The sequence below is a fragment of the Nomascus leucogenys genome, chromosome 12 (genome assembly GCF_006542625.1).
Source record: "Nomascus leucogenys isolate Asia chromosome 12, Asia_NLE_v1, whole genome shotgun sequence".
NCBI classification, from domain to species: domain Eukaryota; kingdom Metazoa; phylum Chordata; class Mammalia; order Primates; family Hylobatidae; genus Nomascus; species Nomascus leucogenys.
The window spans coordinates 71,909,379-71,936,094 of record NC_044392.1 but is presented as its reverse complement, the minus strand read 5'-3'; the positions used below and the strand labels follow the sequence as shown (position 1 = coordinate 71,936,094).

At 35.4% G+C, this 26,716-nt stretch overlaps 1 protein-coding gene across 2 annotated transcripts in view; it reads right to left on the bottom strand.

The window, feature by feature from the left end:
* Nucleotides 1-26,406, bottom strand: part of COL11A1 (collagen type XI alpha 1 chain) — a 217,920-nt gene extending 191,514 nt beyond the window's left edge. Inside the window, exons 1-2 of one of the 2 annotated variants that reach the window (XM_030824979.1) lie at nt 25,971-26,406; nt 105-272 (exon numbers count right to left, since the gene is read on the bottom strand). In XM_030824979.1, coding sequence (XP_030680839.1) covers nt 105-272; nt 25,971-26,076 — 274 coding nt within the window. In that variant the 5' untranslated portion in view covers nt 26,077-26,406. The remainder of the gene's footprint in view (nt 1-104; nt 273-25,970) is intronic. The other variant, XM_030824980.1, reaches the window with a different exon arrangement.
* Between the last annotated feature and the right edge of the window lie 310 nt (nt 26,407-26,716).

Here is a 26,716-nt window from a genome sequence, read left to right as displayed (position 1 = left end):
AAAAATACTAATTAGTAAAGAAATACTAAAAGTAGTATTAGTAGTAACAAAAGTAGTAATAATTTTTAGTAATAATAACAACAATAATAATAAAGTGAACATACTTGGAAATAACTGTTTCGTTGGGGCACTGAGTTGTGCTTGCTTTGAAACTCTGTAAGCAGTATCTGAGCCTTTAGAATTCTTTCTGTTTGTGCAAAATCCCGTTGTTTTTGATATTCCCTCTGGAGAATTGTGAAAATCTAGTGCTTTTAATACATCAACTGGAGCAGCTGAAAAATAAGCAAACAATAAAAAACTAGAATTGAACAACGATCTGATATAACAATGAGTATTTTTAACACAGGATAGTATGCCATTTCATACTTTGAATCTATTTATCACTTGCCATGCTTCCCAAACATTTAGGTGGGAGTTTGAGGAGTGGGGCAGCAGGTAGTAATATAAACCATAACAACATTCTCAAATTCAAAATATCTCAAATCTGGAATCAAATTATGGTTAAGCAACACAGAAGGCATGTCTGTGTGTGTGTGTGTGTGTGTGTGTGTGTGTGTACATAGGCATATGTGCATCTGGAATTTAAAATTTCCTATATATGAATTTATAAATATTCATATGTATCTCAATTATAATTTATAAAATATCTAATAATTCCAAGTAATAACATTATGTAGCATTAAAGTGAAAGCCAGCATTTGTAAATATTTCATTTTCTAACAGAGTTACTGATAAACTATTTATAATCTAAACAGAGGTGATTTTGAAGATTCAAATGTACAATGGATGTTATATGTAAACTCTGTAAAATGTGCACCTACTTAGTCATTTTGTATACACAAGAGAAGTTGAAAGAAAGGTGTTAAAAAAATAAGTAGCACAATACAATGCCTTTTTTAGTGCTTTCCTGAGTTAGTTATTTACAAATTATATACAGGTACTTATGTATGTGCACAAAGGTATATGTATGTATCTATCTATATGTAATTTATTGATTTTTATTATCTCAACTTTCCAGTCACTTCATGGATATTACTCCATACTTCATTATTTAGACTGAAAGTCCCTGGAGATGAGTAATTTAGTAATTGTGCCCCTCCACATTTTTATGTAGTCTTAGGGTATGTAATACTAGGCTACTTTTTAGTGGAGGCATAAATTTCTCAAATCTAATTCATTCCAGGTACTTGGTAGCTACTATGACGTGGTCAATATAAAATATGTTTGGAACCTTAAACTTTCCCTTTGTAAGTGTGACCCATTTGTATAAACAGCTTTATCGGGTTATAATTCATATACCGTACAAAACACCCATTTAAAAGCAAACAGTGGTTTTTGGTATATTGTACTATTATTACTTTTAATTGTGATCTACACATATAACATTAAATTTGCCATTTTAGATTTTTTTAAGTGTACAACTCAGTAGCATTAATTACACTCACAATATTGTACAACTATCATTATCTGTTTCTGAACATTTTTCATCAACTCAAACTTCATCACCATTATGCAATAACTCTTCATTTCTTCTACCTCCTACCCCCTGACAACCTCTTATATACTTTCTGTCTCTAGTTACTCATTCAAGAATTTTCATTTAAGTGGACTCATACAGAAGTGCCATATGATCCAGCAATTCCACTCCCACATATATGCCCAAAATAATTGAAAGCTGGGACTCAACCAAATATTTGAACACCAATGTTCACTGCAGCATTATTCACAATAGCCAAAAGGTGGAAACAATCCAAGTTTCTTTCAACAGATGAATGGATTAACCAAAAGTATCCAGCCATAAAAAGAAGTCCTGATACATGCTACAACACGGATCAACCTTCAAAACAGTACACTACATGAAATATGCCATTTAGAAAAAAAAAACATTTTATCTTTTTTAGATCTTCAAGTTGTCTGGTCCATAATTACATATATATTTAAGTCACTAAGCAAGTCAGGACATGAATAATGCAGTTCAAGTATTGTTATAAAAACAGACTTTAGAACCCATATTACTCAATGTATAGTAAGTCCTCAATTAATATCCTCGATAGGTGCTTGGAAACTTTGACTTTGAGCAAATCAACTTTAATGAAACCAATTTGACCAGAGGCTCATTGATATAAACTAGAATTAAGTTCCTACAGTCTATTTCTGGTCACAAAAAACACCACCAAACTTCTAAATAAAAACTGAAAACACTTTTCATATTGAACATTGAACTAAATGTGAGCTATACATACATTTAAGAAAGATTATTGAAAAATGAAATAATTATTTATCCAATTTTTGGTGAATCAGTGAATGACGATGGTCATAGTAGTGCTGGGTTAAACTCAGGTATAAACGTTTGAAAAGTGAACATTGTAAGGAGTATGTCCTCCCACCATGCAGTTCAGAATCAATCACAAATGTGATGAGCTCTGAGTGCTTTTGGACTGCATTATTTATTATGTGCATTTGGATAATTACGGTAGAGTTTACAGATTTTTATTTGACAACAATTTGTATTCATTCATTCATTTGTTCATTCATTTTCCAACTTGCTTATCCCAGTTCAGGGCCCCAGATGGCCAGAGCCCAACCCCAACATTCAGGACGCAGGGCGGGAACCAGCCCTGGACAGGACACCATCTCATGGTAGGGCACACATACCCACTCAACCAGACTGGGACCATTTAGAGACAGCAATTCTCTGTACACATTTTGGGGATGTGGAAGGAATCCAGAGTGCCCAGTGAAATCCCACGCAGGCATAGGGAGAACATGTAATGCCACATAGTGGCCCTGACTGGGAACGGACTTTTTTTTTTCTTATCAACATTATCACTGGAAGAGTTGAACAAAACAACATTATTTGAGGACCTGCTTGACTTATATTCTATTGGCTTCATACCTATATTCAAAAACAAGCAAAATATTCAGAGTAGACCATATGCTGGCCAAATATCATTCAGCATGCCGGAGATATAAAAATTATAATGATGTTCGAGAACATTTTTTTGCACTAGTCCTGCTTGCAATGACCACGTTTTTAAGGCAATAGGATATCTGTTTTATATGTGTTCTTTTCTCTTACCTCATAACTAAGAAAATGCTAATCATAATAACTGCCAGGGAGAGCCTAATATGTGCCAGTCTCTGGACTAAGTTCTTTACAGGGATTAACCCTCACAAACCATATGTTCTTATCCCTCCTGTGCAGAGAGAGATTTGAGAACCAGAGAACAAACTAAGATTATTCTTAAGATCTGTGTAAATACCAACTTTATGCTCCTTCCACTTCACCACTCACACTGCTATACCCCAAAATAAAAACTTTGCAAAACTAAACTTAAAACATCCATATAATATGTTTGTTATTTGAGCCAGCTAATTGATTCCTGATGTTCATATTTATTTTAAACTAAACTCATTACTTGTTCTAGTATATAAATGACTCTGAAGAAGAACGTTTCTGAAAACCACAGCATTTTATCTGCTTAAATTATCTTATATTTTTGCTCTGATGCCATTCTCCAAAGTAGAACTGAATAAAGACTTGAGGATAGACATGAACACATCTATGAAGGCTGTAATTTTTCTGAAAAGAAAAAAGAATGCATCCCCACTGTCATAGTCACAATTGGGCAGAGGTAAATAATACCTAAAAGGGACGGCAAAGTCTACAACGTATCTATTTTGTTTGTTTGTTTGTTTCTTTGTTTTGGAGATGGAGTCTTGCTCTGTTGCCCAGGCTGGAGTGCAGTGGCACAGTCTTGGCTGGCTGCAAGCCCTGCCTCCCAGGTTCACGCCATTCTCCTGCCTCAGCCTCCTGAGTAGCTGGGACTACAGGCGCCCGCCACCACGCCTGGCTAATTTTTTGTATTTTTAATAGAGATGGGGTTTCACAGTGTTAGCCAGGATGGTCTCGATCTCCTGACTTCGTGATCCGCCTGCCTCGGCCTCCCAAAGTGCTGGGATTACAGGAGTGAGCCACCGCGCCTGGCTACAACGTTATCTTTTAACACTGTGACCTTATCCAAGTGTTCACTCCTCAAAAAATAAAGGTTTCAACCAAGCTTTTTTTTTTCCAAAAAGGCATTTCAAGTTACAAAAAAGTAAAACTCCATTAATTAAGACCTTAAGTTTATTTTATTTCAAGTGAACTAAATAATGAATTAAGCTACTTTGAAATTCTGCCTGTTATTTGATCTCACAATCCTCATAGATATTGCATTTAATAAATTGTCATTAAATGGATTCTACTGTTTTATACACATACATACATATATGTGGGAAAACTATTCTTTATATTTTGCTAACGGCAACTGTTCAAAGATTAAAAGTAATTTTATGGCTAAATATGATACATGAAAAAAGTAAAATTTCCATATTCAAAGCAATTCTTAAATAACCTTAATATTTTAATTATCTCTATGTTGCCAACTGCTGGCACAAACCATGTATATTCAATTCAGATATATCCAATTCAGCACCATGTTTTGTTCAATTATATTTTCCTGTCCTTTACTGAATACCTACAGGTTTATTAAATGGGAGAATAGAATATCAGAGCCCAATGTGCTACTAAAATAGCCATTTAACTGGGTTCCGTACTTTTTCCCACCAATCTTCATTCCACCAGCTTGATTAAGCTTCCAAAAATCCATGTCTCATGTCACTCTGATGTTTAAATTCCTTCAAAGAACCCCACTGGCTCTCAGATGATTTCCACGTTCCTTGAATATACAATTTGGATATCTGGACACTCCCACTTATCCTACCACTCTAAGCTCACTGAATGTACAGTCTTAGCTCTCATGAGTCCCTAATTCTGTCCTCATTCAGTGTTCTACCATACTCAACTCAGTCTTTCCAGAATCCACCATGTTCTCTGGCTTGCTTCTGGGCCTTTATAAACCCTACTCACTGTTTCAAACACTTAGCTCCACCTCACCTGAAGGATAAGAAGAAGACACCTGATAATGCATCTTCTGCAGAAAACATTCTCTATCTCCCTAAGCTATGTTAGACTGCTAACCTCTATTATAGCACCTTTCATACTTTTTAAAAATTTTTTGCCTGTCTTTGCCAATTTTTGCAAACTAGAAAGGAACAGGAATACACACACAAACACACAGAGATTATGAAAATGTTGGTTGAATGTGAAACACGATAATGTGAAAATATATGGAAGGAACTTCCTCTGAAATCCTCAGGCTATCTAGTGTCGAAACAAATTTTTTTAGGTCCTAATATGTACTTTTTATTGTGTTCTACTGACCTCTTAAACACCCCCACCCTTTCACTGATCAGTTTGATCCCAAGTCTTTGATCCTCTCTCCCTTGTTGCCTTCACCATCCATATAGATTACTGATGAAACATCTCATAATACTTTGATCGTTTCATCTCTAATTCCTTCTCTAAGCCTCTTTGCACACTCCCATGACCAGTAGTGAACAGCATCATTACAGTGTTAAAGAGCAGGACTTCTTCTTAAGTCCACCTCTGCCTCTTAGCATCTGTGTGACTTGGACAGATAACTACTCTGGGCCTCCGTTTCTATATCAGTACAATGAGAATAACAAAAATGTTTACTTCAAAGAGTTTTTTGTCAGAACTAAATTTTTTTTTGTAACAATGCCTTCAAATGATGGTGGGGAAATCTGTGCCTATGAGCATAGACCTCCCATAGACCTCCTTGCTGCCTATTTTTATATGATACATGATATAAGAATAATCGTACATTTTAAATGGCTGAAAAAATAAAAGTACAATATTTTGTGACACATGAAAACTATATGAAATTTCAGCTTTCATAAATAAAGTTTTTACTGGAACATAGCCACACCCATTCATTTATATATTGTCCATAGCTGCTTTTGTACTGCAAAAGAGTTGTGTAGCTGCAACAGAGACTGTGTGATCACAACAGGTAAAATATCTACTAGCTAGCCCTTTTAAGCTGAGTCCTGAGGGATAAATAGGAGTTCCTCAACGAAGAAGAGAATGAAAGAAACAGCAGATATGGTAGCACAGATACAAAGAGAGTAAAGAGTTCAAGGAAACCAGCCATGCTTGCCCAAGGAGACATGGACACTGAGAAAATTTAGCTCTCCAGATTATCCCTGGATGCACCATGGCTGCTGAGGACCACTGGAGAAAAATCATATCTTCATCGTGCATTCACCGCCACAAACTCCAAGAGCCATCTCCAATAAAAACTATCGATTCGCCCATCCTCACATTTATTACTAGAACTGGAATAACTTTCAATTTCTAAAATGCACCTTGCTGTCTTTATCTGTATATTTTTTCCAGTCCTTCCTCAATTGGTTAAGGACAGTTGACTTATTTTTCAATCCTGTCGATAGAATCATCTGAAGAGTTTATAAAACCTATGAATGCCTGGAACCCACCCCAGAACTAATAAACTAGAATGATTGCGTACAGACATCCATATTTTTTAAGTTTCTCAGATGAGTCTAATGTGCAGCCAGGGCTGAAACTTGGTGGCTTCAGACCTAGTCAACCTTTTAGTGTAAACCTAAGCATGCCTTATTCTAGGAGATTTATTCTTAGCTCATCCAGGAGGATGATGTGACCTCTTTATATGATCCCAGTGTCTTGTATTTCCCCTTAGATCACCCTACACTATTTTGTTTGCTTGCCTAATTATGTCTTTGGCTCTAGGCTGTATGCTCTCAGGCACAGCATCTGTCTAAATTATGGTCATGATTTTCTTGTTACATACTCACATCAGCTAATATTTCTCTCTCTGTGTTAAGCATGTAATTTATTGTTTAACATCTGCCTCCCCTGATACACTGTAAACCCTCTGACAGTGAACATCAGTGCTATTGATATTCACTATTAAATTGCAAACACATAGCAGCTGAAGCACAGTAAATAATCAATAGAGAAATGTTTAATGGATGAATAAATGAGTAGCCACAACCTGTCTCATAGTTGAAGCATTTTTCCTAACAATTTGAGATGGGAAAGGAAGAGGATTGGAAGTGACCTTTACCAAGAACTTCAAGAGGTTTCCAAGTTTGTTGCCATTGTTTGATTCAGGTGTGGCAAGAATATAGGTGTGAAGCAGCGCAGTGGCTCACGCCTGTAATCTCAGCACTTTGGGAGGCCGAGGTGGGTGGATCACGAGGTCAGGAGTTCAAGTCCAGCCTGGCCAACATGGTGAAACCCTGTCTCTACTAAAAATACAAAAATTAGCCTGGCATGGTGGCATGCACCTGTAATCCCAGCTACTCCAAAGGCTGAGGCAGGAGAATCTCTTGAACCTTGGAGGCAGAGGTTGCAGCGAGCTGAGATCACACCACTGCACTCCAGCCTGGAACAGAGCGAGGCTTTGTCTCACACAAAAAAATAAATAAATAAATAATAAAATAAAATAAAATAAATAATAATAAAAAAGTAGCCTTCCTAATGTAGATATTTTCCCAACTTCTTGAGAGTCACTTATTCTCAACTTGTACCTCACACCACAAACTATATGTGAGGCATACCATTATGGAACTAATAAAAATAAAGTAATACAGAAGAAAGTTCTCAGCCATCTTCCACTCAGTTAAAAAACCAGTGCTGCTGCTATGAGCATGTGGTAGTGAGATGTAGGACTGACAAAAGAGAAAAGGACAGAAAATTGATTATTTCTTATAATTTTCCTACTACTAATATTCTCCTATATTTCAAAATAATGATGGCTCTTAAGAAAGAGTCTAAAAACTGGGACATGCCAAGCCTATAAACAAACAATTAATAACTAGTTTCCACAGTAAGAACTTCCCAATAACTAATCCAAATTCAGTAGTTATTATTTCTATGACTTTGGATAAGCTATTTACCTCTGCAAGACTTAGTTTTCTCAATTTAGCCTCATTTTGAGAATTAAATGCTGTAAGGAATTTTAAATATAGAATGGTGTCTAATACATAATCCATATTCAATAAAAATATTATCTAAAATTATTATTCCCTGAAAATGTCTACCTTTCTGAACATCTTTAACACTTCCAATGAGCACCATCCACATTTCCCTAGAGCTATAATTAAATTGATTCCTGTTACCGGCTTCCTCAGACTACCTTGGGAAAGTTCTCTGCAGTTGAGTAGAATACTAAACAGTTTTGATCTCTAAATGTCCATTCAAAATCATCCATAAAAATTATGTACTGCTTAGCAATCTCTTCAGCATGTTCATATTGTATTCCAGATACAAGCAACCTCAGGAGGTTTCCTGGAATTTAGCTTAAGCAACCAAATAGATCTTAAATCTATATTTTCATGCTCAGCACTTCATTACCCCCCAGTAGTACAAACTGACATTAATACACTGATATCATTAGCATTTTTCTCTTTTCATTATTTTTTCTTTGCATTGCATAGAAATTGATATAACGATAGCTTAAACACACTGGGCCTCATGTAAGCTATTTATTAAAGATTTAAAAATGTAATATTGTAGACCCTTTCCTCTGACACTGTTCTTTCATTTATTTTAAACACATATATTCCACATACCAATCATGCATTATATATGAATATAAAATATTAGAAAATTAAGCACCATTGACTTAAATACTCCCATATTTAAAAAGATACAGAAGTTCATATTTAAATGATGATGTGACACAAATAATTCCAATAAAAATTACATAAACTTCCTACCCTCAACAGAACCCTTTTTGGATGAAATTACCAGATGTTTGACTTGTATGCTACAATCTAATCTTTGTAGTCAACACAAGTGCAAAATTAAAGAAATAAACTACTTAAATACATTAGTAAATTGTAAGATTATATATGAAGCCCTTACAGTTGTATAGTTTACATTAATTACTACAGGATATGGGAAATGTTCCATAATAATATTTAGAGTTTAATTTTCCCCAAAGGGTTCTATAATCAACTAAGATGTATTGTCATTAATAATGCTCTGTTTACTTAATATATTTCTCCACATATACACTAATATACACACAAATACCACAAATAAACAAATGTTAGCATAAAATGGCTTAAGATTTTGATAGGCACCTTGAAAAAAACTGCGTATTTCATATTCAAACAGTGAAGAGCACCAAACTGAGAATGATATAAGAAAGACAATATATATCAGTAGCCTGGAGTTTTAGGAATTTTAGAGTTAATTTCATCAAACCAAATGCATAACAAGCCTATTAGTACTACCTTTTCAGAAAATAGAAATCCAGTGAACAAATGTAAATGTATTTTCTTACAATTCCGGGAAAATTCCAGTTTAAAACAAAACCAACTGCATAGTGAAATTCATAATTAGAAAGGTAAATAAAAATATGTAGTAAAATATTCTGAAGTGTAATTAATGAAAAAGTGTGACTTCCAGCAAAATCAATTGTATCAGCATCTCACTGTTGCCTGTTTATAATTCTAAACTATTTAGGGATTGAGAGAAATAGTTGACCCTTGAACAATACTAGTTTGAAATGTATAGGTCCAGTTATGTATGAATTTGTTTCAATACATAAATTTAAAACACATTTTTGGAGATTTGTGACAATTTGAGAAAACTTCCAGAAGAACAAAGTAGGCTAAAAATATCAAAAACATTTAGAAAAAGTTAAGTATGTCATGAATGCACAAAATATATGTAGATACAAGTCTTTTATGGTTTACTACCATAAAATAGACACAAATAAAGTATAAAAAGTCAAAATTTGTCAAATCTTATGCACACAAACACAGATCATACATGGCACCATTATACATGGCACCATTCATAGTGGAGAGAAATGTAAACAAATGTAAAGATGCAGCAATAAATCAAAACTGCATAAGATTAACTGTAGTGCATTCTCTACTACCGTAATCATTTGTTAGCCACCTCCTGTTGCTATTGTAGTGAGCCCAAATGTGGCAAGTATCTGCTTAAATATCATTTCCACATGAGCAGTGGATCTCTCTAGTAAATTGCCTATCTCTGTAAAAAGTGATCTCTCGCATTTCTTGTGTGCTTTTCATCACATTTAGTGTGATATTGTAAACCTTGAAAAGCACCAGGGAACCTATCTGAAGTACCACTAATGTTTCACATACTCCCAAGAAGCAGAGAAAAGTCATGACACACACACAAAAAAAAATTGAATTGCTTGATATGTACTGTAGATTGAGGTCTGCTGTGGTTGCCTGCCATTTCAAGATAAATGAGTCCAGCATAAGGATCACTGCTCCAAAAAAAAAAAACAGAAAAAGAAAAAAGAAAAGAAAGGAAATCCATGAATCCGTCACTGCATCTATGCCAGTAAGTGCAAAAGCCTTGAACTTTTGCAAAACATCCTTTTTTAAATCTTATATTGAAAATGCAGCTTTATGTGGGTGAGGGTGGCTATGAGAAAGCCATTATATAACTATGAAGTTTAATATGATTCAAGAAAAAGTGAAATCATTACATGACATCTTAAAGCAAAAGCAAGGTGAAGAATCTAAAGCTGAAGAATTTAATGCCAAAAAGGGTGGTTTGATAATTTTAGAAAGAGGTCTGGCCTTAAAAATGTCAAGATACTAGGAGAAGCACCTTTCATTGATGAACAGGCAGCAAACCATTTCCCAGATACCATTAAGAAAACCACTGAGGAGAAAGAATAGCTGCCTGAACAGGTTTTTTAATGCATATGGAACAGCCCTATTCTGGAAAAAAAAATACACAAAGGGTATTTATTAGTAAGAAAGAAAAGTGAGAACCAGGATTTAAGGTAAGAAGAAATAGGCAAATTCTACGGTTGTGCAAATTCAGTCAGGTTTATGAGGAGGGCAGCCCTTATCTATAAAGTTGCTAACCCCAAGCCTTGAAGGGAAAAGATAAACAGGAATGCCTGCCTTTCAGTAGTACAACAAGAAGGCTTGGACAAGAACCCTTTTTCTGGAGTGGTTCCATCAATATTTGGTCCTTGAAGTCAGAAAATACATTGCCAGTAATAAACTGCCTTTTAAAGTTCTTTTGATATTGGACAATGCCCCTGGCCACCCATAACCCCATGAATTTAATGACAAAGGTGTTCAAGTGGTTTACTTGTCCAAAGTACATCTCTAATTCAACCTCTGTGTCACGGGGTCATAAGGATCTTTAAGGCTCACTCACATGGTACTGTATGGAAAGAACTGTCAATGCTATGGAAGAGAACGCTGATAGAAAGAACATCATGAAAGTCTGGAAGGGTTACACCATTGAAGATGTCATCATTATTACAGAGAAAGTCTTGAAAGCCATCACACCTGAAACAACAAATTCCTCCTGAAGAAAACTGTGGCCATATGTTATCCATGGCTTCACAGGATTTGCAGCAGAGCCAATAAAGGAAATCAGGAAAGAGATTGTGGATATAGCAAAAAAATAAAATGTGGAGGTGTGGGAATAAAGGGTTTCAAGATATGGATCCTGGAAAAATTCAAGAGCTAATAGACACCACACAAGAGTAATTAGCAGAAGACAACTTGATGAGGATGAATACTTCCAAACCAGTGTCAGAAGATGGGGAAGAAGAAATAGAAGAATCAGTGTCAGAAAACAAATTGATATTAGACAATCTGGCAGAAGTGGTCTGATTATTCAAGACTGCTTTTGCCTTCTTTTATCACATAGACCCTTCTATGATATGGTCACTAAAATTAAAGCAAACAGTGGAGGAAGGATTGGTACCATATGAAAACATGTTTTAGAGATACAAAAAAGCAAAAAGTCAGACACCAATTACAATGTATATCCCTAAAGTTACACAGGTGTGTCTGCATCTCCTGCCTCCCCTTCCACTTCTTCTGCCTCTGCCATCACCAAGAAAAGATCAGCCCCTTGTCTTCCTCCTCCTCCTCAACATGAAGATGATGACGATGATAAGGAAAATCTTTATGATGATTCACTTACATTTAATGAATACTAAATATATTTTCTCATCCTTATGTTTCTTAAGAACATTTTCTGTTCTCTATTGTAAGAATACAGCATAAAATATATATAACATACAAAATATGTATTAATAAACTCTTTATTTTGTCAATAAGCCTTCCCATGAATGGTAGGCATTAGTAATTAAGTCTTGGGGGAGCCAAAAGTTATACATGGATTTTCAATGCACAGGGGCTTGGCTCCTCTTACCCTCATGTTGGTTGAAAGTCAACTCTACATAAAATACATGATTCTGAATTTATCTTCGATTAAGGGCAATACTACTTTCTAGGTGGCCATCACCATGGCTCTCTTAAACCAACAAAACAAAGTACAAAATGCTGTTACCATTTCTACACAGCTGTCATTTCTCAGAACACCTGAATTATCATGCATAGTGTCCACCAAATAAGAAAAAATACTTTACTGTGTAGAATTTGGCTGTTATATTGACTATACATATGTGTAGTATATATATAACATATATATAACATATACTATATATATACTATACATATGTATAGAATTTGGCTGTTATATTGACTATACTATGTATAGTATATATAGTATAGTATATAGTATATATAGTATAGTATATAGTATATATAGTATAGTATATAGTATATATAGTATAGTATAGTATATAGTATATATAGTATAGTATATAGTATATATAGTATACTATGAGTATATAGTATAGTATATAGTATATATAGTATATATATAGTATGTCTATATATAGTATATATAGTATATATAGTATAGTATATATATATAGTATATAGTATATATAGTATATATAGTATAGTATATATAGTATATATAGTATATAGTATATATAGTATATATATATACTATATAGTATATATAGTATATATATATACTATATATAGACATACTATATATATACACTATATATATACTATACTATACTATGTATATATGCTATATATATAGTATATATACTATATACTATACTATACTATATATATACTATACTATACTATGTATATATGCTATACTATGTATAGCATATATACTCCAAAAGTATATATACTATATAGTATATATACTATACTATGTATAGTCAACATACTCCAAAATTATCTAATACTATGTATAGTCAATACTGTGTAAAATGGAATAACAAACTATGGGAATTATTGGATATAGATGACCTAGATGCTGCTAACATCTAAAAGCTTAAATAATTTAAGGCAACATTTATACTCCAAAATTATCTAATTTTACATTTTACATAGAAAATTAACACAAACTCAGTATCTTTAAATGCACCATCATTTTCTATATGAAAAATATTTGATTAGTACTAAGGAAAAAAATGAATCAGCAAAAAGATTATAGGGAGGGTTGCAAAGGCCTGGAAAATACTATCAGATAAAAAGAACAGGCACGCCCTCAATAAGAAAATGATATTTGGGCAAAGTCTAGAAAGTCATAGGAAGCTCCTCTATCCTGCTATTTTTGCAGAACAGGATTCTAAGCAAAAGGAAAAACAAGTGCAAAGAACTCGAGACAATAGTTGGCCCAGAATGTTGAAGGAAATGCAAGGAGACAAATATGTATCCAACAAAGGGATCTTTTTTCAAAAAATTATCCCCATACCCACTTCCTAATATTTTGGCTCTCTTTCCTGCTCAGGTCCCTTCATTTGTACATTGGATATTTTCTCATGTAAATTTGTGTAACAGAAAATATTGTTCAGTTTGGATAGAGAGCATGGAAAGTTAATAACAACAAAAAAAGATAGCTGAAACTCAGATTGAAGAAATTTAGTTCTGTGTAAAGTTATTTTAAACTCTGTATTATATAAAAGCCAAAATCTTTCTATGTACTCTATGTGAATATGTGAATACTGCTATAAAAAAGATTGACTGCATGGACAAAAGAAGAGTGAAAGTGTTGTGGTCAGAGAAGTAAAAGTGAGGGTACATTGAAAACAGGCTGTATAGGTCCTGTGGAATGTTCAGGGAGACTGGATTTTATTCTAAATGAGATTTAAAAACCGTTGGAAGGTTAGGGGGAGAAGGATGACTTGAATCAATTTTTTTTAGAGTAGTTTTAGGTTTACAGAAAAATTGAGAGGAAGGTGCAGATATTTTCCATTCAGTTTATGTTTTCAGACCACTGGGGCTGCTGTGTTGAGAAGAAACTCTAGGCGCACTGGAGTGCAATCAGGCGGCAGTGAGGAAGTAACTGCAATTTTCCAGATATAAAATGTTGCTTTCTTAGACTGAGACAGAAAGTACGGGTCAGATTCTACATATATTCTGAAAGTGAAGGAGATAGGAGTTGCTGATAGGTAGAAAAGGAGATAAGAGAGAAAATGAGTAGCTAAGTTCAAGATTTGTAGCTGGAACATCATGATTGATTGGGTTGCCATTAAGTGAGATGGAGAAGGCTGTGAGACCAGGTTTCAGGAGAGGAGTTCTGCAATTCAGTTTTGGGTATACTAAATGTGAGGTGACTTAATAGATACTGTTGGAAATCATTGAATAGGCAGTCAAGTATGCAAGTCTGAAGTTCAGGGTAAACCAGGAGAGAAACAAAACTTCAGGAGTTGACAGCCTACCAGTGCTATCCAGAGCTACAATTAATCAATCAATGACATGATTACTTTAAAATTCTATTTGAATAATTTCCACTCAAAGAGACCTTTAAGACTTAAAAAAATGCTGACAATAAACAATTGGACATCTCAAATAATCAAAATAGAGATCATGACCTCATATATTAATCCTAAGAAACAAAAATCATTATTTGCAATTTTTGTTCTAAAAGCTGATATACTTTGGGTAATAACAAGAACAGTCACATAAGGTTTAGAAATGCTAAGTTATGTTTTTTGTCTTACAGCAGATTTTATTTTAACATTTTTTCATACTGACTTATAAAGTGGAAGTTTAGTTATATATTTTGCAAGACTACATGACCATAGCTCCATATAAAGTGTGACTTAAATGTACTAATTACTGTTGAGAACCCCAGGTGACTTGACAGTGGGGTTGGCTATTCCAGAAAAAACAGCATGGCCCCAGTTCACTGACTGTCAGAGGATCCGGTGGTAGGAATCAACTGGGACAAACTAGTTATGTGTTGATATCGAAGTATGCACTGACCCTGCTAACTTGGCAGTTTCCTTGTACTTTTTGATTAGTGACATGTTTCCATGCTATGCAAAAAAGTCTATCCTTATGATCTTGTGTTATATGTCCCCCGCCTTCTTCCCCAGCACCATCTCACGGTTTACCCCCACTGCTGCTTCTCCAGACATATCGCCATTTTTCAAGTCCTTTCTTCAAGTCCCTTATGGTGTCATCCTCCTTTCATAAAGGGCTTCACATCACTTCCTGGAATGCTCTTTCCTCTTCACTTTAGTTAATTATTCAATGCTCAGTTGGTACTTTCTCAGGGAAGCTTTCTTTGATTTTACTGAACTTCTGTTTTGTATTCTCTAGGAACCATACACCTCTCCTTCAAAGCATCTAGCATAGCTGTAGTTTTATATTTACTTGTGCCACTATTTGATTAATTACTGTCTCCTCAAGTAGACCATAATCACTACGAGGCAGGATTGTAACTATCTTTGCCCACCAACTACCTTTAGCATATAATGAGCTTTTAACCTGTACTTGTTGAACATGGCAATGAAATGAATGAATGAGTTTAGAATTTAGGAAGAGCATTTAATAGGGATTTAATAGATATTTGTTGAATAAGTAAATGAATGATTGCATGTATTAATTAGCTTTTCACTCCATGAGAATAGAGATCGTCATATTGTCTGTGTAGCCACAGCACTTAACACAGTGATTAACATAGAAGATAGTCATTTAACTTTTACGGTTATTGAACAGCCTCAATCCTGAACTTTTTTATATCATAAAAGCTTGACCTGAAAGTGGAAAGCAAAAATGGCATCACAACTCTGAGTATGGTGAAGAAAAGAACAAAAACTAGTTGAGAGTATGACATTTTAAAAGTACAGCATTTCTAATTTACAAATAGCCAAGGCTGTTAAAAAAAGGTGTACTATAAAACTAAAATTATACTTCCAATATAACCATTTGACTTTAATGCTGAGAAGAGCAATATTTATTGGCATTTAGTTTATTACATGCTCTGGAGAGAAGGATTAAAAGAAAGCATTTTCTGTATTGTAATTAGTTGATCTCCTCAACTCAGTTATTGCAGAGCCACTACTGCTTAGCAATAGCATATTTATCAAATAATTTGCACTTTATGATGAATAACCTTTCACTTGACTTCCAGTGCCTAGTTATACAAGCCAGACACATTTCTATTTATATATTTGTTTCACGTTACAGAAGGTTTGTAAACCCCTGCTTCTGCATCATCTGTGAAACTTTATAAAACATCTATGCTTTGATGTCATACAAAATCTATTTCATCAAAATCTCCAGCGCTAGAATTGGAAATAATTGTGATTCTAAGCCACGGACCCCAGTCCTCTTGACTTTGTTGAAAATATCTTGCTTATGAGTTCATTCATTCAACAAATATTTACTGGCTATCTATTTTGCTCTAGATATGGTGACAGGTGCCAGAATGTTTTGCATCGGTGAAAAAGATGTATTTCCTGCTTTCATTGTACCATCAAAAATATATTGAGATAAGTATTTGAGTTTTGGATAACTATAGTGTGCTTTATAATGTTATGCCAGGCTAACTACCCCAGTCTTCAATGCTTGAAGAAAGTTATTTATAGAGGAGACAATATCTAAATCTCAAGCAAAGAGGATTTTTCCTTTTAGAAATAACGAAGTGGGAGAGTGCTTAGGGTAGAGGTCATAGGTTGGCTTAGAACCAAAACAGAGACTGAGAGTCTCAGGAAATCACAATAGTATCAGCAGAAATTGGTTCAAGATACTTCCATAGACATTGAGAGTAGGTGATACACATAGCTATATGTCACATCTCAGGCAGTTAGGTTACGGACAATCAAGTCATTAGCAATGTCAACAACGCCCTCACTTCCTTCAGCAAAGTTTTATCAGATGGCTACTATGTGATGGATTCTGTTCTAGATGCTTTCTGTTCTAGATGGACTCTGTTCTAGATGAAATAAAGCAGATATATATACCTATACCAGTGATTTTAGTGTAACTAAAATATACCATGGATAGAAATATAGTATAAAAACTATGTAACTATATTCCAAAAGAATTTTACAACTATCATCTATTAATCTTATTAAGCATTTTGAAGCTCTATATATTTCTTGTTTGGAGATGGTACTTCATAATATAATAATTCCAATATATGTAAAACGTATAATTTACTTTCTAACTTGAAGAATGAGTTTATTGAAATAAACATAAAGCACTTTATTTATACACACATGCACATACACCCACACACATCCGTATATATATATATATATATATATATATATATATATATGGATAAACTGCTATTTCTAATAGCTTATAAGCAAAGTCAGACAACTAATCCCCAATAGCATACCAATCTGAGATGAAAGGTTCAATAATGAATATATGAGAGGACTATTTCCAATTATCGGTTTTACAGATTGATATTATTCTCAGATTAAACTTTCTTATTCACTAGTAGAAAATAAAATGATGATTTATGGTACTGTCAATACCACTACATATCTTAAGGTATTAACAAAACAAAGTTTTGGAGGTAATATAGTCAGTCTGTAGCTACAAATATTCAGTGGCATCTTTAGAGAGAATGCAAAACTGTTTTCCATATGAAAAAGCTAGAGGTAAATTGCAATTTATTTACTTTTAACAAATGAATTTAACAAGGAGGAGTCACTACTCATGTCACTACTAACAGCATAATCTGAGGAGGTCCTCAAACTTTCAGTTCACACCATTCCAAGCTAACTCAATTTTAATCTTGTTCCAGTCTTCTGGGTGAAAAAAGAATATAATTAACCTTAATAGTTACTATATCAATGCTGTGTATTTTGTCACCATGGTAGACACCGGGGACACAAATAAAACTAGATCACAGTCACTACCCACCCAGGAACTCCTAGAAGAAGACTGACATATAAATTAGTAATTTTTAAAATAATGATGTTACATTCTCTCAGTTGATTATGCTCCAAAAAAGCTTTTGGATAATCAAGTCTGACATTTTTTATGCTAAAGAGAGTAAGAAAACTTCCATACACCAATCCCCAAAAGTAGAATAAGACCTGATGATCTTTGCAGTGGATCCTGATTAGGACAAGCAATGATCTATAAGAGTTCTTTTATTTAATGAAACCAAGCCAACCACAACTGGAACTTTGCATACTAACAGATACGTCTGTCAGCTTCTCCTTAAGTTAATCAAAGGAACAAAAGTAATATTTGATGGCTCCCAGAAACTCCCCTTTCAATCCTCCACTACCACTGAGGCTTAGGTTTGTCTATAAAATGGTCAGAGTAATATGGTCTCCACCACTGAAATTAAGTGCAGGCTGAAGAATTATCTGGATTCTAACATCACCTTTTACCAGAACCTCTTTTTATTTCTCCTTGAAGGCAGTCAAGTTATTCACCCAATGACCTGACATTTTATGTGGTTTAGCTGCATGATGTGTACATTAACATTAGGCCCCAGGGCACTATAATCATAAGACAAGCTTAGGAGGCTGTGTAGAAGCGTTAGAACTCCCAGCAAAGTAAACATGGACAAGTGGCCAAAAGCAAGGGCCTTGGAGAAAGCTTGGCAGCATTCAAATTCTCAGTCTACTACTTACTAGCTGTGTGACTTTAGGCAAAATCTTTCACTTCTCTGTTTTTCAGTTATCTCATGGGTAAAATCAGTATTTTGATATCAGCTTACTTCCAGGAAAACTGTCACAATTAAATAAGATTCTCTATGAAAGTGCATATGACAGAACCTTGTACATACTGAGCATGTATTTGGTATTAGGGCTCACCTGGAGATATCAGGGAAAGTTCTCTGGAGCTATGATATTTTACTTAAATTTTGAAGTATAAAGTAGGAGAAGGTGTTTGCTGATGGAAGAGAATGAGATAGACATTCCAGGGAGAGTGTTCAAAGATAGGGGAGAATACAGGCAAGAGGTTTAACACCACTAAAGTGCAAGCTAAATGGAAGTGGGCTTGGGGAGGTGGGAAATGGCTGGTCATGAGCCTGGACATAAAGATAGGCCACATCCTGAAGGGCACTCTAAGCCATTTAGACAACAAACTTATCCTAAAAGCCAGTGAAATACTGTGAAGTTTCATTTGCATGCAAAAGGAAGAGTAACAGTCAGCGGTAGGTTGAGCTCCACTCTTAGACTCTAAAGACGGAAGTAAAGACAGACACCACTTTTAATATTTACGTTTTTTCTTTCTGTGCAGAGCTATCTAAGAGCACCAAGTATGAAAATGCACTCGAGTTCTTATTAGCCAGCTACTGCTGTTTCTGGCAGTCATCCTTTCGGGAAGTCTATGTGAAAATCTGAGTGAGGAAGGAAAGCCAACTACCTCACACAGTCTAAGGTTCACTCCTTTAAGCCCGGATGTCAGTTTACCAGTCAAACAGAGGAAGGAAGCTTCCCCTGATACTCTATGCGCTCAAGTTCTATGAATAGGGACCTTCATTTGCCTGTACAGTACAGAGCCATTCAAGAGCAATTAAATTTGGTTAAAATAAGAAAGAAATGCTTTTTAAGAAAAAAAAAAAAGAAGGTTTGAGGGGATTGCAAAAGTTAATTGTGCTAAAGCACTTTTACACAGGTTTGTTTTAGTTCTCAATTGTCAAGTCGTATTTAAGCTGGTCTCTTACTCTGAAATATGATAACCTTTCCTTTCTCTAAGTTCTTTCTCCTAAATTAATAGCACTGTCTCTAATTCCATGCGCAGCAAGCAAAGAGTTTATTTTACCAGATAACAGTAGGTCTGGTGATCAGCCAATGTCTAAAGAACCACTAGCCAAGTCAGTAGTAGGCCAAAGACTGCAACTGATAAATAGATATTACTCACTAAATCACTTTAAAATTGTCTTTCATCTTTGCTACGAGCTAGTATTATTCATGTTGAGTTCTGACACAACTGAACATATAAAAGAATACAATTACCTATATCAATAAAACCATATTAGGGTTTTGAAGGAAGGAGAAAGAAATACATTAGATGCATTCTAAAACAGAAAGTATTTTAAAATGGAAAAAAAAAAACTTTAGGTTTTGAATTAAATTGCAAGAGAATTTAGAAGGAATATGTCCTCATGTAGAAAGTGCATTAGTGTATACTGAAAGCTACACTGAAAACTGCATTTAAAGTTGACTCTTAAGTGAAAGAACTTAGGGAACATTGCAACTTTTTATAACATCAGTGTATATCTCTCTTCTTTGCTAAGGAACAAAACTTGAATGGTCCAAAAAGAAAAAGTTTGGTTTCCTCTCACCACTCCCAACTCAGGTCACATTTCCCCAGTATTACATGAGGGAAGTGAAGGAGTAAAAGCAGAAATGCTGACCAACGCTCAGTCCCCACTTGCAGTTGCCTTGAATTCCTAATGATTACGCCAACCATGCTTGATTACTTCTAAAAAGGTAAGGAGAAAATAAAAGTGTATTTAATAAAATTCTGGCTTTTAAATACCTAAACATAATCATTAAAAATTATATACAATGATGGAGATATCTCAGCATTTTTTAAACTCCATATTTACATAAATTGGTATAGTTAGTTGTGAGTACAAAAACTCATGATAAACGCTTTCACAGTATAATCTTCAGGACCCTATGGTCATGTATTGCTTTTCCCTAAAAACAGAAAGACTCTTAATTTGGTGGGAATACTAGTTGAAGATTGGACTTCTAGAAATAAATATTGAGATAGAAAATCGAAATTTTCCTCCCTTACATCCCTGCAATTTCACATGTGGTAATTAAAGTTGTAATAGTTGTTGACAACACAACAGATATCATGGTAGCCTACTAAGAGTGAGTACTTCCTATAAATTAACTGCCCATTGATGCCTAAGCTAACAGATACTTATGTAATTTCAGATACTTTGACAATCCAAAATAAAAACCTTAATTAGAACTTGCACTACTATGTTCTCTCCTATTTTTTTCTAAAGTTTGCCACTTGTTTAAAAAAAAAACCTGTTAAACAACACACGTGTGTCATAATGATTATCTGACATTAATAAAAGCCATACTATATGTATACATAAAATATATGTCATCCAATCAATTAAAATTAACCTGAAAATATCAGAAATTTGCCATTTTTTATTTGAAATAAATATATAATTTTCTAAGCTTCTTAGAAATTCAAAGTTGGACCTAGTCTTCTATTAACAACTTTAGAAAGCATACAAAAGTATGTTCTTAATCCAGCAATAAATAGAGTATTACGCCTTCTACTCTGATGTAATCTTATAAAATTACATAATTAGGAATACAAATGATCAAAAATTACCTTTCTTCAAAGGTAGTAAATAGAGTATTTTAAAAATTTATTCTGTCACTATTTTCTATTTAAATTTCTTTATATAAGACATTTTCACTATATCTACCTTCTCACTAATCTAAACTGTAGCAAATATATGGTCTAGTAATTTCAGACTTCTGGAAATAAATATAGCAATAGTATATCGAATTCTTTCTCTTTTACTTCCTTGCAATTTCACACATGGTAATTAAATTTGTAATAGTTGTTGATCGCACAACAGATATCATGGTAGTCCATTGAGAGTGAGTACTTCCCATAAATTAAATGTCAATTTTTTCCTGAGCTAAAAGGTACTTACATTAGTTTCAGGTGTTTTGACAATCCAAAATAAAACTTTAATTAGAACTTGCACTACTAAGTTCTCTCCTCTCATTTCATCATCTCAGACTTCTATTATTTGAAATTCTTTTGATCACTATTATAGATCTTCACTCTACTCAGAAAAACCTTGAATATTACAAGAATATTTTTTATGAGGAAGAGTATTCAGCTGACAACTTTTTGTGTCTTAGTTTCCTCATTTATTGAGAAGGTAAGATTGATTAGCAATTTCTATAATTTCTAGTGCTAGCATTCTCTTTTAAAAATCTTATCTAAACACCTTTTCTTAACCTTTTAAAAATTCAGCTTGTATTACACAGAGACTCTCAACCAAACTTGATTTAAATCCTTGTTATCATTAAATAGGCAGCATCTCACTAAATTAATCAGAGTGAAGAGAATTTATCCCAGGAAAAAGCAAATTTTTAGAAAAGAAAGGTGACTATTTATACATTTTTCTTAGCTAGAAAGCCAACCCATAAATTTGAAAAGAGATGTTTGCTTTGCTGTATTTTAGGGATAACTTAACTTGAACAACCATGTGGTTCTATTTTAGTCACAAATTGAAGAAAATTAAAAAACCTAAAAATATTAATTAAATTTTAACCAATTATGTTATGTAAATACATTTCTCATTTTGCTACTGCATAACTTTGTTTAAAACTATACAAATACCTTTTAGAGAATAACTTCTATAAAGTATCCCCTCAGTTAAGTATTAATTATGAAGCAAATTGTCACTTTAAGATATTAAGAAACTTAATTTCAAAACTAATGTACAATTAGGTAAAAGAATCTGTCACCTAAACTGAGGCTATGTGTGTAAAGCACGCAGAAAAGTGTTTAACTTTAGTCTATATTCTTTCTCTATTATAGTCCTGATCAATTTTGAATTTAAAAAACAAATGGAAAGACATAATATTAATAAGTTCAGCAAACACTGCATTTCTTATCAGAAGCATATCTGAGTTTCTGATTTCTGATTAAGGAACCAAATGGACAAATTTGATCTCTTTGCAAGGTTGGACCAGCACATACTCTGGAAGCCAGGACCATTTCACCTGCTGATCCCGGGCACTCAAAACAACACTTCTTCAGGGCTCACTATCGATTCCTGACAAGCTTCCAAAGTTCCAAGTTTGATCAGCCTTTTACAAGATACAGTATTGCCTTAACTGCCAAAGGTTAAATGTAATTTTAATTAGTAAAAAATGATTCAATTAGATTTTTTTTTAGTGCTTGATTATAGCTAAGTCTAACTCTTACTTAAAACCCTTACATAAATTCATCCATCTTAAGATAATCACAGTGTGGTCACTATGAATTTCAGGTAAACCCCACCTCCTGTGAATAGGAAGTAATGGACTAACTGCCAAAGAATATCAATAAATCACTGAGATACATCATTTACTTTAACAATAAACATATATATGAAACATAAAATTGAAGTTAATGTAAATAAATACTTATAAAAATCACACTTAACTTTGTTATTCTAAATCACAGGAAGGATTGATTTTTAATGAGTATAATAAATATTTCCAAGTTATAGTTTGATTTTTCAAAGTAAAATAACATGAGTAGGTATGAAGTCATAAATTTTCTTTAATCCATTCACTTCCAAGAAACTTCTCTATATTATTTTCTTTAGAGTCTAACTTTGTTTTTAACCCAGATGTTTTAAGGCTTTAATATTTTAATTTTATATAAAAGTAGTATCTGTTTTAAATTATCTTTGTGCTTAATATCCAAACCTTATCACTGTACTTCAATGAAATCAATGTCATAGTATGATGCTAGGATATAATATCTTTATTTAGAAATTGGTATAAAATCTTATTACTTCAACCACATATCTAAAGGCTATTATCAGAAGTGGACACTGGGTTTATTTTTCCCTTGTGTGGTGATTCAGGCTTTGTAGCCAACGTTTTCTTTTTAAGCATTAATATACTATTATTCCCTTTTTGAAGTTAATTAGGGGATAAGAATGCCTACAAAAGTGGGTTTATGTTAATATGTGGCCTCCCAGGAACAATGAGCACCAAACAGCTTGATAAAACACATACCAAAACCTTAAAATATAAATATCTAAACTATCACTTAACTTTCAGAGCATTTCATCAAGAAGAAACCCAACAAAATCTAATCCTTATACTTTGCTATTTCTATCATTGCTTGGCTCCATAAAAATAAGGAAAGTTGTTTTCCCACCATTTATTTGATGTGGTACTGGGATGCTGTTTAAAAGTGTTTCAGGTATGTTGCTAGACTGAAAATAGAAAATTTATGCATTAAAAGTACAGAAATTTGATTTTAAAAAATATGCATAGATCGCTACAGAAAGGCTCAATGTGGAAAATAAAAATAAATAGCTTCAGTAAAATAATCCCTGAATCCATGCAAAAGAGTCTCTCAGAGCTTATATTTCATCCATCACTGAAGAAATTCTCAGTTTCTATAATTTTCAATAAATAGCTGCCATTACAATATTCTCATTTACATGCTTGTGTGACATGCTGAAAAAGAAATGGCATATCCATTTTTCCTTAATCAAGGGTCCTTTTCCAGTACCACTGTAGTTAAGAGGAAGTTACAGAGGTCTCATGTCCCACGGCAGACGCAGGAATTCTAAATAATAAACAAAACCGGCAGAGGGCAGAACTGCTGACAGAATTGACCAATCCAACCGGTGACCAGGTACCAAAAGTAAAATACAAACTTTTTGATGGATTTCAGTTTCAAAGACTCTCTTATCTATCCTTGAAAATGTGGAAATGAATGAATCAACATAATTAATCAACATAATAACTCCTTTCAAAATTCAAATATAGTCCCATTGGGGCTTTCACTGTATTTACCAGGAAAAGTCACCTGGGGGAATAATCTAGCGCTGCCTGCTACTCGGGAAGCTGAAAGCCACTAATCGTGTGGAAGGAATAACCTGGTCGCAGAGATCGGCCTCCGGGAGGGCTGACTCCCATTAGGGAGAGCTCAGATCTTGGCATCTAGACCCAGGGCCACACTCAAGTTTCTGCTAAAGCCTACGCATTTGGGCTTGACCGTTTTTATCTCCCTTGATTCATCCTGGTCAGTCACCCTCCTTCCTATCCCCCAGCTTCTTTCTGCACTCCTCACAAACTTGCTTTCTACTCTAAACTGTCTGGGCTCCCTGAGCTCCAAAGGCTTTCGCCTGCCAGTCGATTCTAAGGCACCTAACGGACCGCTCCAGCCAGATGCCTTTTCGGGAAAGGGCGGGGGAAAGAGGGAGGGAGAAGGCGGAGGGGAGGAGTGAAGTCGCTCTCCCTCCGTGGGTACTGACAGGGTTGCAGACTTCCGAGCAGGTCTGGCCATTGAATATTTGGTGGTGCCACGTAGGAACTTTTCCTTACCTCTCTCCTCCCACCCCACCCACATCCCCTCCCACCCCACCCACATCCCCTCCCCTTCCCTCCCAATCCCTAGTCCTCCGCCCCCACCCCATTTGCTTGGCGACTTTCATCATTCTCCAAGAGGACTGCACGTCCAACCTGCAAGAAGAAGCGGACGGGAGGGGTGGGGGGAGTCACTGAAATTCAGGGGAAAGTGTTCTCCCTATCTTGAACCTATTCCTAATAATCTGCCAATTTTTGTCCACTTAAAATAGATTGACCCTCCCCCGCCCCCCAAACACACAGTGTTCCTAATCTTCTAGATTCACCCCCCCAGTTTCTCTTGTATCCCCAAAACTAAAACAGCCTGCTTCTCACTTGGTTGCAGACAAAGAACTTTATCAAGGTTCATTTTATACCCTTTATATTTTCTCCTCAGCTCACCCTTAAAAAGATATTCCCATTAGTTAGAATCTGAAGAAACCAGATGTGTTCCAAGGGCAGTCTAAAGACTATGCCTCAAACAAAAGCTTTGTATAACTGACCTTGTGTTCAAGGTAATATTTTTCCTCTTTTCAAAGAGGCTGGAAAGTGGTGAAGGGCATTTTCAGCAGGCTCTCCTCCTGACAGATCTTTTTTTCCTGCTACCTACCTCCTCTCCCTTTATTGTCCCGCCTACATTCATCTCTTTCTCCAGTTTCCAGTTCCAACCTGGTAGCAGCTACAATCTGGATTGTATTTAAGGGAATTGCTTTTTTTTTTTTTTTTTCTTGAAGAGCGGGGAGAAAGGGTAAGGTGGGGGAGGGGCGCAGAAAGCGTAGGACCGTAGGACCGACGGCAATCTCCCACCTCCCCAAATCCATTTTTTCTTACCTCCTCTGACCTCTCTAGCTTGGAAGAGAAAAGTCAATGCGAGGGTTGTTACGGTGAAATCCCAGAGCCACCGTTTCGTTTTCCACCTAGAGGACCACGGCTCCATCTCCGAGCCCCGCACTCACAACTGTGAACTCAACCCACGAAATTGCGACTGCAGACCAACTTCGTCCTTTCCAATGTATCGCCGGGAATGTTTGCTACACGGCCATTGGGGAGGGAGAGGGGGAAAAAGTCAAAGGGCTTTTTCTTCTAAATTTGATGGTTTGCGTTCTTCGTGTCTCTAGCCCCTTCCTCTCCCTCTGAGTTGGCCCCACCGGCCGGGACCCTCCGATCCTTCCTCTGCCGGGCCCTGCCTTCAGAATGAAGGCAGATAAGGGGCTTCCACCAACAAGCTGAGAGTACTGTGTGCCCCTAAAGGCTTCATGCCGTCAGTGGGCTGGACGAGTGGCTCCGGGCAGCCCCCTCCTCCGCCCACTCCCCTCCCTGCTCCCAGCTCCCCCACCCAGGGCGAAACTGACAAGCAGGCTGAGGGTCAGACCCAATCACACGCCTCTGGGGCGGCCCCAAGCCCGCCCCCGCCTCCCTCAGCCCAAGAATGAGGACTCCGGGCAGGCCCAGCCCACCAACCACCCTCCGTCTCCCCACTCCTCTCCTCCCTCCTCGCCTACCAAATCCCCGAGAAAAAATGGGAGGGAGTTACGGGGGACGCGTGCTTGGCTCCAGCACTTTGGGAATGAAAGGAA